Here is a 14,044-nt window from a genome sequence, read left to right as displayed (position 1 = left end):
TCATAACAAAGTCCCTTTTTTATTCTATAGTCTTTGTTCATAACGCTCCGAAGCTTCCTGAAGCATTGTTTTGAAATCGGCCAATAAATAATTCGTTATTTTGTTTTTTTTTGGCGCACCAAAAATATTCTGGTCGCTTTATAATATATTGAACCACTGTACTCACATGAACTGATTTAAATATGTTTTTAGTACATTAATGGATCTTGAGAGAGGAAATGTCATTGCTCCCTATACCTCACGGAGCCATCGGATTTCAACAAAAATATCTCAATTTGCGTTCCGAAGATTAACGAAGGTCTTACGGGTGTAGAACGGCATGAGCGTGAGTAATAAATGACAGAATTTTCATTTTTGGGTGAACTAACCCTTTAATGAACGTGAGCAGTTAACGTCATTCTGACCTCCCTACGCCCTAAAAATTAAAATATAAATATATTATATTCACATAATAGTGCATTTTTGATGCACTATTATGTGCATCAAACACCAACACCAATGCGTGACCTGAGGTAACTGGAATGTTGACATGAGCTTTTCAACAAATTTATTTTTTACTTTAAACCCTGGCACTATTTGTTGATTAATTCGTCCAGGAAATGCAAAAAAAAAAAAAAAATTAAACGCTTTTCTTGTTTCTCCCTGCACCGTTTTGTCGCCCCCTGCTGATCGAGTTCACAGCGGCAGTTAGTTTCCATAACAACGTGTAAACACAACTGAAAAGGTAAAAATAAATAGGTAGAATATAAAAAGAAAACACTCGCAGCTCACAGGTAAGATTGCTCACTTACCCACAGATTATCTTACCACAGCCCGTTGAAAGGTTTAATCAATGCTGTTGTTGTTTTTGTTTGTTTTTCATATCAAGGATACGATGCAAACAAATTGTGTACTTAGCTATAAGTGAAAATGAGCAAGACAGATACAACATCTCTAGCAGAGGCCTTCATACAGTTCCAGTTAGTACTTTGCTCAATATTGTCTTAATCTACTTTGCGTGTCATTGTCTATCCTTACTGCTCTTGACATAATAGGCTATCTTTATTTATTTCTAATAGAATTCATGTTAAAAAGAAAGAAATCCAAGATTTTAAGGACGAAATGTTCCAACTAGAAGATAAGAGACAACAACTGATAAAGCTGGTAAGTGGCGACCTTATGTTTGTGAGGATGATGATGAAGAGGAGGAAGGTTAAATTCAAACACATGTTTCTGAAGCAGGAGCAGCTGAGAGAAGAGCAGACACGTCACGTGCGTGAACTAAATAAACAGATAAAGGAGCGGGAGAGGAACTGGAGCAAAAGCAGCGGGAAGATGAAGAGCTGGTGAAGAACAAGGCTCAAGAGAACCTGGAGATAAAACAAGAGCAAGAGAAAGAACTAGAAGGTACCTGAGTGACACAACAAAGTTTTGAAGTAATAGTTCACTCAAAAATGAAAGTCTGTCTGTCGTCATTTAGCTTACTTTCTTCTGTGGAACACAGGAACATTTTTAAATAATTGCATTGGGCCAAAAAAAGTAATTTTTGATACAAAAAAAAAAAAATTATGAGGGCACATGGTTGAAAAAATAATGATGTGTAAGAAGGATTTATAATAAATACTGCTAGAATTGTCAATTTTGGTTTTCATGGTGACTTTAATGTACTAAGATGGTGATTTTTAAAATACAAATTCAGTATAAAAATTCAGTATCTTATTAATAAAACATACCTTCTATGTACAGGTCAGCAAACAGATGAACCCAGAATATACGCTGCACACAAAAGTTTCACATTAAGCTTTTCCCATAGAAAACCATAATAAAGAAAATGCTTAACATGCAATTTAGCACATTGCATTCATCCTTGACTGTATATATGCATTCTTGTAATGCATTCATTCATAAGGTGTACTGATTTTAATCTTTTATCGTGTCTAATACAGTGCGTGCAGAATTATTAGGCAAGTTGATTTTCTGATCATATGTTTTTTCCAGGCACATCTTACCAAACCACATTAATCTTAATAACTATTATTGTATTCACGGAGACAAGAGCCGTCGTTATTTTCATTATTAAACACTTGCAGTCTGTATAATTCATAAACACAACTTCATTCTTTATAAATCTCTCCAACAGTGTAGCATTAGCCGTTAGTCACGGAGCATAGCCTCAAACTCATTCAGAATCAAATGTATACCAAATAAATACTATACTTACGCGATTAGACATGCTGCATGACAAACACTTTGTAAAGATCCATTTTGAGGATTATATTAGCTGTGTGAACTTTGTTTATGCTGTTAAAGGCAAGCGCGAGCTCCGTGGGCGGGGGAGCGCGAGATTTAAAGGGGCCGCAGCATGAATCTGCTCATATTTAATGATGCCCCAAAATAAGCAGTTAAAAAAATTAATTAAAAAATCTATGAGGTATTTTGAGCTGAAACTTCACAGACACATTCAGGGGACACCTTAGACTTATATTACATCTTTTTTTAAAAAGTTCTAGGGCACCTTTAAATGTCTTTTTTGGCTCATTTTATGTGTAAAAGGAAACTTACCTAATAAATCTGCACACCTGAATATAAGGCGTTTTTCTTTTTCCAGCCTTCATGAAGAATTATATCACTTATAAATTATTAAATACAAATTTAATAGCAGTTTTTACGATTAATATGGTTTGGAATTGGTAAGATGTGCCTGGAAAAAAAATATGATCAGAAAATCAACTTGCCTAATAATTCTGCATGCACTGTACAAAAGCCACGTTGAGCATTTTTGACGTTTTAGAATGTCCCGATATTTCAAGCTTCAAAATGCAAAATTCCATAAAAATTATAAAGCAAATCAATATGACTCAAACGCTTTATTCAACATTATTCTTTGTGTTGGTGTGCTCATGAGAAGTCGCTAGCGACGTCCAGTTCAGAATGCATCATTCAAGAGTCGGATCAGTTGATCCAGTTCATAAAACCGAACTGATTAATTTAACAGGTTATCGAAGCTATGGCTACAGACAACTTGAAATATAGCGCACAACACATATGGACTAGCTACTTTTATGGTCATACGATACATTATTATAATAAATGTACATTTCTGTGCCACAGTGAGCTTTTTCTTGTATGTTTTACGCGGTATTGTGTTAATATTTGTCGTGTGTGCATTTGTGTGAGAGAGAACTGCGCTGTAAACTTGCAAGGCTGCAGGTGCAAGTGGAGGAACTGCAGACGGAAAGGGAGGAATGGCTTCAGTACAAAAACGAGGGCAGCTTGATAGACCGTCAAAAGATAGAAAAACTGGAAAAAGACATTGCCTTTACACAAATGATTTTCCAGGAGTTATCAGGTGTGTTTTCCATCTTCTGCTTTAACTTTACAGCAATCAGAACACAAATATCTTTTATATTTAAATATTATATTACATACATCTTGCAAAAACTGCAAAATGTTATTTAAAAGAAATATGGATTTTTTTATTATTATTTATTTCCAGTGTTGGGGGAAAGTTACTTTTACAAGTAATGCATTACAATATTGCATTACTCCCCAAAAAGTAACTAATTGTGTTACTTTTTATGAAAAATAATGTGTTACAGTACTTTTGCGTTACTTTTTCTCATTTGGGCTGAGCTGTTTGTTTGTTATTTTTATAACAAAAAAGTTATTCTATTTTTGGCAAGTGTAAAGGCCCTTTCACATCATAAGTGAAATGAATAAGACTCAGGCTGAAGGAAATGCCAATTCACACCTGTACAGTAGTGGGCACAACTCAGTCAAGAAAGTTCAATGTAACTCAGATATTTTGTACATTTAAAAGTAATGCAATACTGTAATAGTTACTTGGAAAAAGTAATCTGATTGCATAACTCGTGTTATTTGAAATGCGTTACCCCAACACTGTTTATTACCGCCGCCCTGAATAATCTATAACAGATGTCTACATTTAGCTAACAAGACAAATAACAGCTACATTTATAAAAATGATTCATAATACTGTTATGTCAAAATCTGGATGATCCATGACTGTTTTTATTTCTTTATTTAGTGATAGTTGTTTATGAGTTCCTTGTATGTCCTGAGCAGTTTACTGAAGAAAAATCTATGAACTATCAAAAAACATAAAAACAGTCGTAAATCTTCCAAGCGTATGTAATTTTTTTTAAACTGGTTTGTGTAAATTGAGTTAAAATGTTGTCTTGTGGACTATATGTAGAAATTTACTACGTGAAAGTGAAAGTCTATTTAAAATGATTAACATTTTGAAGACTCTGTAAGGTGTATGTAAACTTATGACCAAAACGGTAATGTTTAAATGTAAATTATAAACACAAATAATAATTTAATAAAGATATTCAGAACATTTTCAGAGATCTCTTGTTGCGACTGTTGAAGAAACGAAGCAAAAGGTAGCACAGACTACTGCGGGTGCAAATCAGCTTGCCTTTAAGGTACTGCAGTCTGCAGACACATTATTGTTGTCTGACTATCTAGTCTATCTGTTCTGAGGTACCGAAACTGTCTGTTTGTTTCAGAGAGCAGCTGAAAACCTTGATAATGACACTAAATCAATGATTGAAGAAAGTTTTTGGCTGAACGAACAGGTGTGGTCAAGATTTAGGTTCTATCATACATACATTGTACATGCCCTTTGTACATGCAAAGATTATAAAGTGCAGCTAATCTCCCATGTCAGGTTCCCCTATATAATAAGGACGTCGCAGTGTTGGAATCCACCATCCAGCAGTTAGAAGAGGAAAACCTGGAACATGTTAATAATCTTTTCCAAATACTCCGTATGGCTGATCCTCTGTTCAGGTATGAGTTTGACTTTGAAGCAGTGAGACGTTTCTGGACCATAAAGTTTGAATTCACAGTGTTCTGTTGTTTCCCTCAGCCCAGATAATGAATTTCTTACACAATCTGCTAGCCTTGGGTCCCATGAAACCCATAGTATGGACAGGAACATAATGAAAATAAGCCTTGAGGAAACATCAGGTAATACAAACATCGCTAAAAATAGCAGTGTTCTGTCTAAGAATATAAAAAAGACTTAACTGAACACCTGGTGCTTTTTTAACTAAGCAGCACTGCCATTTTATAACCAATAGATGGTGCCATAACAGTAGACATACAAACTGTTCATGAAACAGAAAAGAAGAGTAGCGTAAGTATAATATCTAGAGAAAGCACCCATTAGCATTCCCATTCATCGCAGTGGCAGTAGTTCTAGTTCAGACTCTCGTAAGTACGCGATTTGAAAGGTGACTTCTGTGAGCTGTGCTTCATCTGTACTCTATTGACAACAGAAATGTCTGGGAAACTTCAATAATGTGACCACCTTTATTTTACTCAAATCAATAACCACCATTAAAAAAAACAAAACATAGTAAATATGCTACATGCTACAATGCTAATTTTCTTTTTAGATTAAAGACTACAAACTGACAAGCTCCAATTAATTAGCACTAAATTCTTCTTTGCAAACTAACATTAAACAACACAAAAAGACTTATTGTTATCATAAGTACAACACTTTTTAAATAAAAATACCACAGCCTAGTATTACCAGTTTGGGAGACTAGCTCTGTGAATACTGCCACTGTTCAGCCCTCACTAATGGTTCTTAAAGTAGAGGAAGTCTTGTCATTATATACACAATACATTACAGGGCAGCAGTGTTTTCATTAGCGCTCAAAACTTCATGTCCTCAGCAGTTTAAACTTAATGGTCTCTGAGTGCAGCTACACACCTACTCTATACATTGACGTTGGCCAGCAAATATCTATCATTAATCACCCATAATGTCTATTTCATTGCAGAGTTGGTCAACAGACTCCCGTATCCCCTCCAGCCGTTAGAGGAAGCTGAAGGGGCTCAACAGGAAAGTGATGTTACAGCCTCTGATGGCACAACTCCTTCCACCCCACCTGACCTCAGCGAGACTAATTTCACGGTAAACAAATTGTACTACATTCATAGACAATACTAGCTGTATTCGCCCCACCTAGTCACATTCAGAGTGAAAATGGCATCAATAAATCATTAATTTTTGATTAGCTACAAATGCATGACTAATAACATACCACCTTAGAAAGGCCCTCTGTGCTTCTGTTTATAACTGATATTATCAGACAAAATACCCAGAGAGGCTTCCTGCCAAAGGCAGCAAATCTTAAATAGACCCTCTCAGTGGCACATAAGGGAGATAAGGCCTGTGGAAACACAGTGACTGTGATTTTCCCAGTGCCAGTTCCAAGCATCATGGGCTAGAATATAGATGAAACGAGCACGGGAACAGTCACTGCCCTTGTTAATGAAGCCAAACTGGAACCCGCATTAAGCGCGCTGCATTTGTGTTTGTGTTAAGGAGCCGATGCATCTGGACTTGCTGGGGCGGAGGCTGCTCTGCGTGATAGGTAAGGCATCACCCCTGCACCCACCACCTAATGACCCCGTGGATGTGAGCGAAGAGATGACCTTTGACCTGTTGCAAACTGCAAAGTGGCCGATGACAACAAAGATCATCAATAGCATGTTTCGGCAGTCAGATTCACAGTCTGGAGAATATGATGCATCTGTATACAACACCTGTGAAATTCAGCAGTTGTTATATGATAATTAAAATACAAGAATGGCAAAAAAAACAAAACACTTATATACACACACTAGGGGTGAGCGGTTTTTGGTAAAAAAAAAAAATTGAACTACCGTTCTCCACACACGGTTCGGCACGCACTTGCACCGCGGTTCATCTCAAATCTGACCACGTATGTGCATCTATGTTTCTTGAAAATAAATAAAACAGACAAGAGTAAGGCTAATGTATGTTTCTGTCAATGAATACGCATTCTGGCTTACCCCTAAACTTTATTCAATAGGAGTGCCTAATGCTCGACTATGAGCGGTCATTTACGGCGTCATCGCCCGGCGCACAAGGTGAGATCTGAACAGCACACATTGCTATCTGTGTTTAAACTAAACTCATTTAAAGGGTTAGTTCACCCAAAAATCAGTTCACCCTCATGTCGTTCCACACCCATAAGACCGTCATTCATCTTTGGAACACAAATTAAGATATTTTTGATGAAGTCCAAGAGGTATATGACTCGTCGATAGACAGTAATATAATCAACACTTTCAAGGTCCAGAAAGGTACTAAAGACATTGTTAAAACAGTCGACGTGACTGCAGTGTTCAACCTTAAGAATACTTTTTGTGCGCATAAACAAAAATAACAACTTTATTCAACAACCTCTTCTCTTCCCTATCATTATCCTTACGCAGTCGATGCAGTAAGCACAGTGAAGGCTTCTGTGTTTACGTCCAAATGCCGACTCAGTATTGGTCAAAGCTGATCACGTGAGCAGCACACACGTGTTGCTGACGCAGGAGCCAGACAATAATGTGTCGCCGTTCTGACGTAGAACCTGAAAGCGCTCTACGTTTTTATTTTCGTCGCTTCATAAAATGAAAGTTGAACCACTGCAGTTACGTCGACTATTTTAACGATGTCTTTTGTACCTTTCTGGACCTTGAAAGTATTGATTATATTGCTGTCTATGGACGAGTCATATTCCTTTTGGATTTCATCAAAAATATCTTAATTTGTGTTCCAAAGATGAATGAAGGTCTTACGGGTGTAGAAAGACATGAGGGTGAGTAATTAAAGACAAAATTTTCATTTATGGCTGAACTCTTTAAGTCTTGCCAGTTTAAACATTTGAGCACAAGACACGTAAGAGAACTGACGTGTCAAGGCGCACACGTGGAAGCGCTTGTACAGCATGCAAATATCGAGTTCTCTTTCAAGCCTTATGCTTGAACGGACAAATTCACACAAAAAATTGTCAACATGCCCGTCTTGGCGAGTATCCTAGTAAACATAGTAGGTTACGTCTTAAGTGAACTTAAACACTTAATAAAGAATGCATGTGTTCAGTATCAGTGTACTATATCCTTCAATTATGTCTTAAAGCGAAAGCAGCCTAATATTCCTGCTGTCTGAATGTGTTTTTAATGTTAATCAAACAACAAAAGACAAAGGAAATCACTCACTGCTCTTGACTGAATAGCTTCTGTAACTTAATAATGATTAATATTTATTATATTTATACAGTGAAGATTATATGCAATGTTGTTTTACATTTGATTAGCTACTTTATTAATTTCTGTACCTTAAAACTACAATTGGATACCTGAAAAGCACTTTTTTTATTTGTATCTTTGCTCCACTGTATTTATTTGTGCTGTTGCTTGTAGTCTGATTATTTGTTCTTATTTTCTTAAAAAATTATTTAAAAAAATATTTATTATTATTTTTATTTGACAGTAGTCCTTTTTTCCCCTGAACATAGCATATACCTAACCGTACAGAAACCGTGACCCTAAAACCATAATAAAAACCGTGAGTCATTTGAACTGTTGCACCCCTAACAAACACACACACATTTATTATAAAAATCTACTCAATAAGTAAAGAAACACACTTAGTTCTGTGGAAGATGCACTTTATTTGAAAACCACCCAAATTCTGCTTCATTTTTTTTGTCATATAAACAAAATAGAATCTGCAGGGATGATGCAGTAAATATGCAAAATCAATGGATAGAATCGCCCTCATATTCGGACCGCCCTTTGTGTACTTCCAAACTGGACAGGGCCTGTTTTATGTACACGGCGCACTGATCAACAGCGCCCCCTTTCTTCACTCTACTGGACCTACAGCTAGACACTACCGACCCCATCCGATGCCGACAGCAACCTGCGATTCTCACTCACATTTACACACTCACACCCACAAACACACACGCAAATGCTCTTGGATGGCCCGAAAATGAAGGCGACTCTGCACATTCAGGTTGAAAAGGCAGCCATATAACTGTCAAATGTAAAAATGACATGCCAAGCAGAAAGCAATACAGATCTTCCCCAAATGCAATGCCGCTGAATCACAAATGTAGTGCTTTGCTAAATGCTCCCTCACGAAACCCACCCCCACCCGGGGCACAGAACTGACTATGTGGAATAACAATTTGTATATTTTATCCTATGTCCGTTACAAATGGAGGGCGGTGAGCGTTTGAGCGACAAAGAAATTGCATTAGACATACAACTGCTTCTGAGAATACTTAGTGCTGTATCAGTCAGTTTATAAGTGTCCGTTTCCCCCCATTTTTTATATTATATATATATTTTTTCATAATTCAGTCATTCAAATCCGAATTATACAACCAATCATACCCATATGAGCGCATAATTCGAAACACCTCCCATAAGGGAGAGCTCAAAGGAAAAAAAAAAGAAGATTACTCATTTCTTTCATGTCCTCAGTGGGTAAATCATAAATAAATACAGACAATACACAAGGAATGTCTACTGCAAATGTCATAACATAAAAAATAAAAATAAAATAGAAATAATAGAAACCAATGTTAGAATTTCTAATTGGAGAAGGTTAAATCAGGTAATGCTTGATTGATGATCGGATAAAGACAGAACTCCACCCAAATCCCGATCCCCCGGTTTGCCATTCCATGGAAAAAAGTGAAGCCATGTTTGTGTGAAAACCCACCACATTCCTGCACTCACGCTCTCTCAACACCCTTGTGTTTCGTTACAGATGCAGAGCGGTTCAATAACTGTTACCGCGTTAGACAAATTACAAAATGAGCGCGTGTCCTCCATATCTGGGCAACAGAGTCTTACCCCTCCCAACCCCACCCATCATATCCCATAATGCCCCTCCCACCCCTCCCTCTGTACAGGTTTGTACTGGGGCAGAACTCTCCTTGAAGAGTCAAACAGCCAACTGGAGAGAGATTAAAGGTTTGAGATTTGCCGTATAATTCATCCTTGGGAAGCGTCGACCCTCTTCACCTACATGAACTGCATCTGGAATCAGAGAAACACATTTTACTGATGCAGTCGAGAGACATTTCAGGACTTGTTTCTGTATATCTGACATTTGATTTTAACACATTATGATGAGTGTCCAGGACAATATGTTTGCATGTTTGTTGGATGATTGACTGAATATCCTAACTTTAAAGTCACAAAATGAATATGCAAATATGTCAAGTAAAGCAGCCAATCAATGATGAGATGAGTATATGAAGCTGCAACTCAAAAATGATTAAAATTTAAAGGAGTCATGTCACATTTTCCACAGTTTTATTTGAACGTTTTACTAATATGCATTAAACATGCACAATCAGATTCGTACATACTGTACACTTAGCTCGCACATGTGCCTTAACATTTTTTTTTTTTGCACCAATTTGTCCACAAGGTGGCAACTCTGTCCCTGGTCATTGCTTCACAGCCGAAAAAGAAACGAGGAGACAAAGTAATGGCAACAACAACAAACTGCTGGAGGCCACAATCTACTACAACAGAAGCTCAAGTTGACAAGCACTTGTGGGAGGGGGTTGAGACACACACAACTATATTTTAAGAGTATAAAGACAGTATCACATTTTTATCTAGAGAGAAATAGCAAAGACTCTACACAAGGACAAAACTTAATGCACGTGTCGAACACCTGTGCTATGAAATGAATGTACTTTGGAAGGCATTAAATTCAGCTGTTCACATACGCCAGGGGTTCACATCAAATCCTTAAAGGGTTAGTTCACCCAAAAATGACCTTCGTTCATCTTCGGAACACAAATTAAGATATTTTTGATGAAATCCGAGAGGGTTTTTTTTTTTTATATCTCCCATAGAAACCAACAAAATGACCACATTCAAGGTCCAGAAAAGTAGTAAAGACAGTTAAAAGTCAACGTGACTGCAGTGGTTCAACCTTAATGTTATGAACTGAGAAGAATAATTTTTTTGTGCAAAAACAATGACTTTATTCAACAATTTCCTCCCTAGCCTGTCAGTCTCCTACGCAGTTTACGTTGAAGAAACTTTGCAGAGCTTCCGTGTTCTACATCAGAACACCGACTCTGTATTGGCCGGCTCCTGCATCAGCGTCACACGCATGTGTCGTGCTGCTCACGTGAACAGCATCAGCCAATAATGAGCCGGCATTTGGACGTAAACACGGAAGCGCTGCACTGCATCAACTGCGTAGGAGACTGACAGGGAAGAGAAGAAATTGTTGAATAAAGTCATTATTTTTGTTTTGTTTTTGCGCACAAAAAGTATTTTCCTCGCTTCATAACATTAAGGTTGAACCACTGTAGTCATGTTAATTATTTTTACTATGTCTTTAGTACTTCTCTGGACCTTGAATGTAGTAAGATAAAAAAAACCCTCTCGGATTTCATCAAAAAATATCTTAATTTGTGTTCCGAAGATGAACAAAGGTCTTGTGGGTTTGGAACGACATGAGGGTGAGTAATTAATGACAAAAATTTCATTTTTGGGTGAACTAACCCTATAAGTATACTTTGGGCTTTACTGCTGTGACTTTAAGACACACCCCCTTCACATGTAAAATGAGCAACAGCACTCAATCAATGTTGACCCCAAAGCTAAAAAAGAAACTTTTCCTTTTCTTAGCCTTTGGTTAGCAAACAGCTTAGCATACCAGCTTAGCATTATGCTCGTTTAAAAAAAAAAAAGAAAAAAACTTTTTTGATTAGCACAAGATATCAGCCTCTTTGCAAAGACTGTATCACATTCCGACAAATTAAAAAAATTCTCACTGAAATGTGCAACATAAATATGACTGGATTGAAATGATCATTTTTGTTTCTCTGGTGACGTATTCCAGACTTCTCCAATCACAATACGGAATAAAAGATCTGTCGTCACTTCTATTACTTCACGGACTTGAAACATTTAACTCCACGTGATATGACTCCTTTAAATCGCAGGCTAAAAAAGAACAAAATCATGCATGATTTGTAAATGAACTTCAAAAGCTCTGTAAAAATGGCTCTGTTTAAAGGAAGATCATTTCAACATAAGCTGAACCGTTACAAATCACATCATAATGATGGATATACAAACAGTACTATTGCAGCACATGGAGAAAAACAGGGGTAAGAGTTTTGACAATAGAAACACTGTTATAAAGCAAGAAACTGCAGATCACACACACTCACACACAGCAGACATGCTGTACCTAAAGACGCTCTAAAGGAAATCCTTCAAAGACAGCTGTGCAAAAGGGTCCTGTCCCGGAGCTCTGAGAGGACTTGAACTGGAAGGACTAGAGGCTGTAGAGAGCTAGTTCAGAAAGAACGAGAGAGATTGAAGGGGTCCGAGTACAGCCAGGAAACACTCAGACACACACACACACACACACACACACACATACACACAAGAGGAAAACTCAGAGCCAGACAGGCTAGAGAATAAAAAAGAGGTTCAGAAGGAGAGAGGGTGTTTGCTAGCCACTAAACGGTACCGATTTCCAGCACTAACGCTACTACAGATATGAAGCAGGGGTGGCGGGGGGCACGATATGTATTTCGAGCTGAGAATTAGGTGTGAGTGTGGAATACATATGCTTCCCCAGACATGTGTGAAGGCCACCATGCTAGCTTTCATATTCAGAACAGCGCTGCGATGGCACATGAGGGTGAACAAACTAGAGCACTTTCTGAATAAAGCATCTGCCGTACTTGAGCGGCTTCTAGAATAGAGCATGATCAGTCAGGGTTGAGCTGATGGCTCTATTCCAAGAAGGATCATGGGGCTGGATAAATGCAAAAACAGCGGAGACCTATGGATAACTACTGTGCTCTAAAATGGGCGAATATGATTGGATTGAGGCAGGGGTGTCCAACCCTGCTCCTGGAGGGCCACTGTCCTGCAAAGTTTAGCTCCAACCCCCATTAAACACACCTGAACCAGCTAATCAAGGTCTTACTAGGCATACTAGAAACTTCCAGACAGGTGTGTTGAGGCAAGTTGGACCCAAACTCTGCAAGACAGTGGCCCTCCAGGATCGAGTCTGGACACCCCTGGATTAAGGTGTGGTCACATTACCAAAATCCTGGCGAAATTTCATGGGCAAAAAGGTCAGTTTTTGGTTGTCGATAGTCTAGAGATCAAGCAGAAATCACTTTCAAACCAAGCAACTTTATGTTGGGCAAAGAGGCAAATTTGCATGACCAACTTGAACCTGTTGTGAAATCTGCATGGGAAAATATTTTGGAAATTCCAAATCTTGTGAATTTTTATTGAAATGACTGGTTTGTGTCGGGGAAAATTTGCCATCGGTAAATGTGACCACACCTTAAGGCTTCCAAATTTGATTTGTAACCTTATTGTGTGTGAGGTCATACCTGTGCCCCTGAGACTGGGCCGAAGGGATTGGCCGGCCGCATCACAGGCTGCGTATACATCATGGTGGGCTGGGTCATCATGTTCATGGAGCCCATTTGAGGGGGCTAGATAGAAAATAAAACAAAAGTTAAAGGGATAAAGAAACAGAAATAGAAACCAAGTGAGCAATGTGCAATACTTGTCATGACTTTTTGTGAGTGTTAGCATCTGGAACTTTAAATGCCATTGATTTAGAGTTCCTCTGTTGACATTGTGTTTGACAGTACTGAAACTCAGCAGAGGAATGTGAGCCAGTCTGAACCCGGTGTTCTCATCTGATCAGACTGAAGTTACTGTTTAACTCCACCTAAGCTACATGACACGCAGCAAACAGGAAAAGTTACACAGAGAAACTTTTTGGGTTTTTTTTTTTTGGAGCAACTCATTCTTCAACATTAGTTCTAACTTTAACAGAAAAAAACTGAGGTAGTTACAGTATTTGGAATGAAGAATCCAAAAAGGATGAGTCATAATAGCAGTTATGTAAGTGCAGATGCTGTTATTGAAAAGCGTCATTTACAGAGTGCCTTCCTCTCTTTTAACCATTAAACACGGCCTGCGCTGCTTTACCTGTATGGCTTATTCAACCTCCATTACTGAATATAATGTAAAACTCTAAAAGATGGGATGAGTCAAGGAAAGACTCCGTGATGATTATAGACAGCATCATGTCCATATGCCCCCTCAGAAAATGGATTTAAATGCAATAAAAAAATAAATTTGCAGCAAGCAGCACGGGGCTATGGGAATGGACCGAGGCCGGTGGCACGAGTGC

At 38.0% G+C, this 14,044-nt stretch overlaps 2 protein-coding genes across 21 annotated transcripts in view; one reads left to right on the top strand and one right to left on the bottom strand.

The window, feature by feature from the left end:
* The first annotated feature begins 629 nt into the window (after window positions 1-629).
* ccdc83 (coiled-coil domain containing 83) lies at window positions 630-6,803 on the top strand. Its single transcript, XM_048180303.1, is given in 12 exon segments — window positions 630-773; window positions 869-959; window positions 1,059-1,143; window positions 1,219-1,291; window positions 1,294-1,386; window positions 3,161-3,328; window positions 4,339-4,430; window positions 4,515-4,583; window positions 4,676-4,797; window positions 4,877-4,977; window positions 5,802-5,935; window positions 6,350-6,803. Coding segments are annotated over 11 exon segments (1,242 nt in total). The 5' UTR covers window positions 630-773; window positions 869-909; the 3' UTR covers window positions 6,605-6,803.
* A 1,669-nt stretch (window positions 6,804-8,472) lies between these two features.
* Window positions 8,473-14,044, bottom strand: part of picalma (phosphatidylinositol binding clathrin assembly protein a) — a 51,596-nt gene continuing 46,024 nt past the window's right edge. For 19 of the 20 annotated variants that reach the window (XM_048180182.1, XM_048180201.1, XM_048180197.1 and 16 more), the window contains 3 exons: window positions 13,230-13,334; window positions 12,062-12,165; window positions 8,473-9,873 (listed from right to left, as the gene is read on the bottom strand). In XM_048180182.1, coding sequence (XP_048036139.1) covers window positions 12,073-12,165; window positions 13,230-13,334 — 198 coding nt within the window. In that variant the 3' untranslated portion in view covers window positions 8,473-9,873; window positions 12,062-12,072. The remainder of the gene's footprint in view (window positions 9,874-12,061; window positions 12,166-13,229; window positions 13,335-14,044) is intronic. The other variant, XM_048180219.1, reaches the window with a different exon arrangement.

The sequence above is a fragment of the Megalobrama amblycephala genome, linkage group LG2, assembly GCF_018812025.1.
Source record: "Megalobrama amblycephala isolate DHTTF-2021 linkage group LG2, ASM1881202v1, whole genome shotgun sequence".
In the NCBI taxonomy this organism is placed as follows: Eukaryota; Metazoa; Chordata; class Actinopteri; order Cypriniformes; family Xenocyprididae; genus Megalobrama; species Megalobrama amblycephala.
This window is presented reverse-complemented; position numbering and strand designations above follow the sequence as displayed.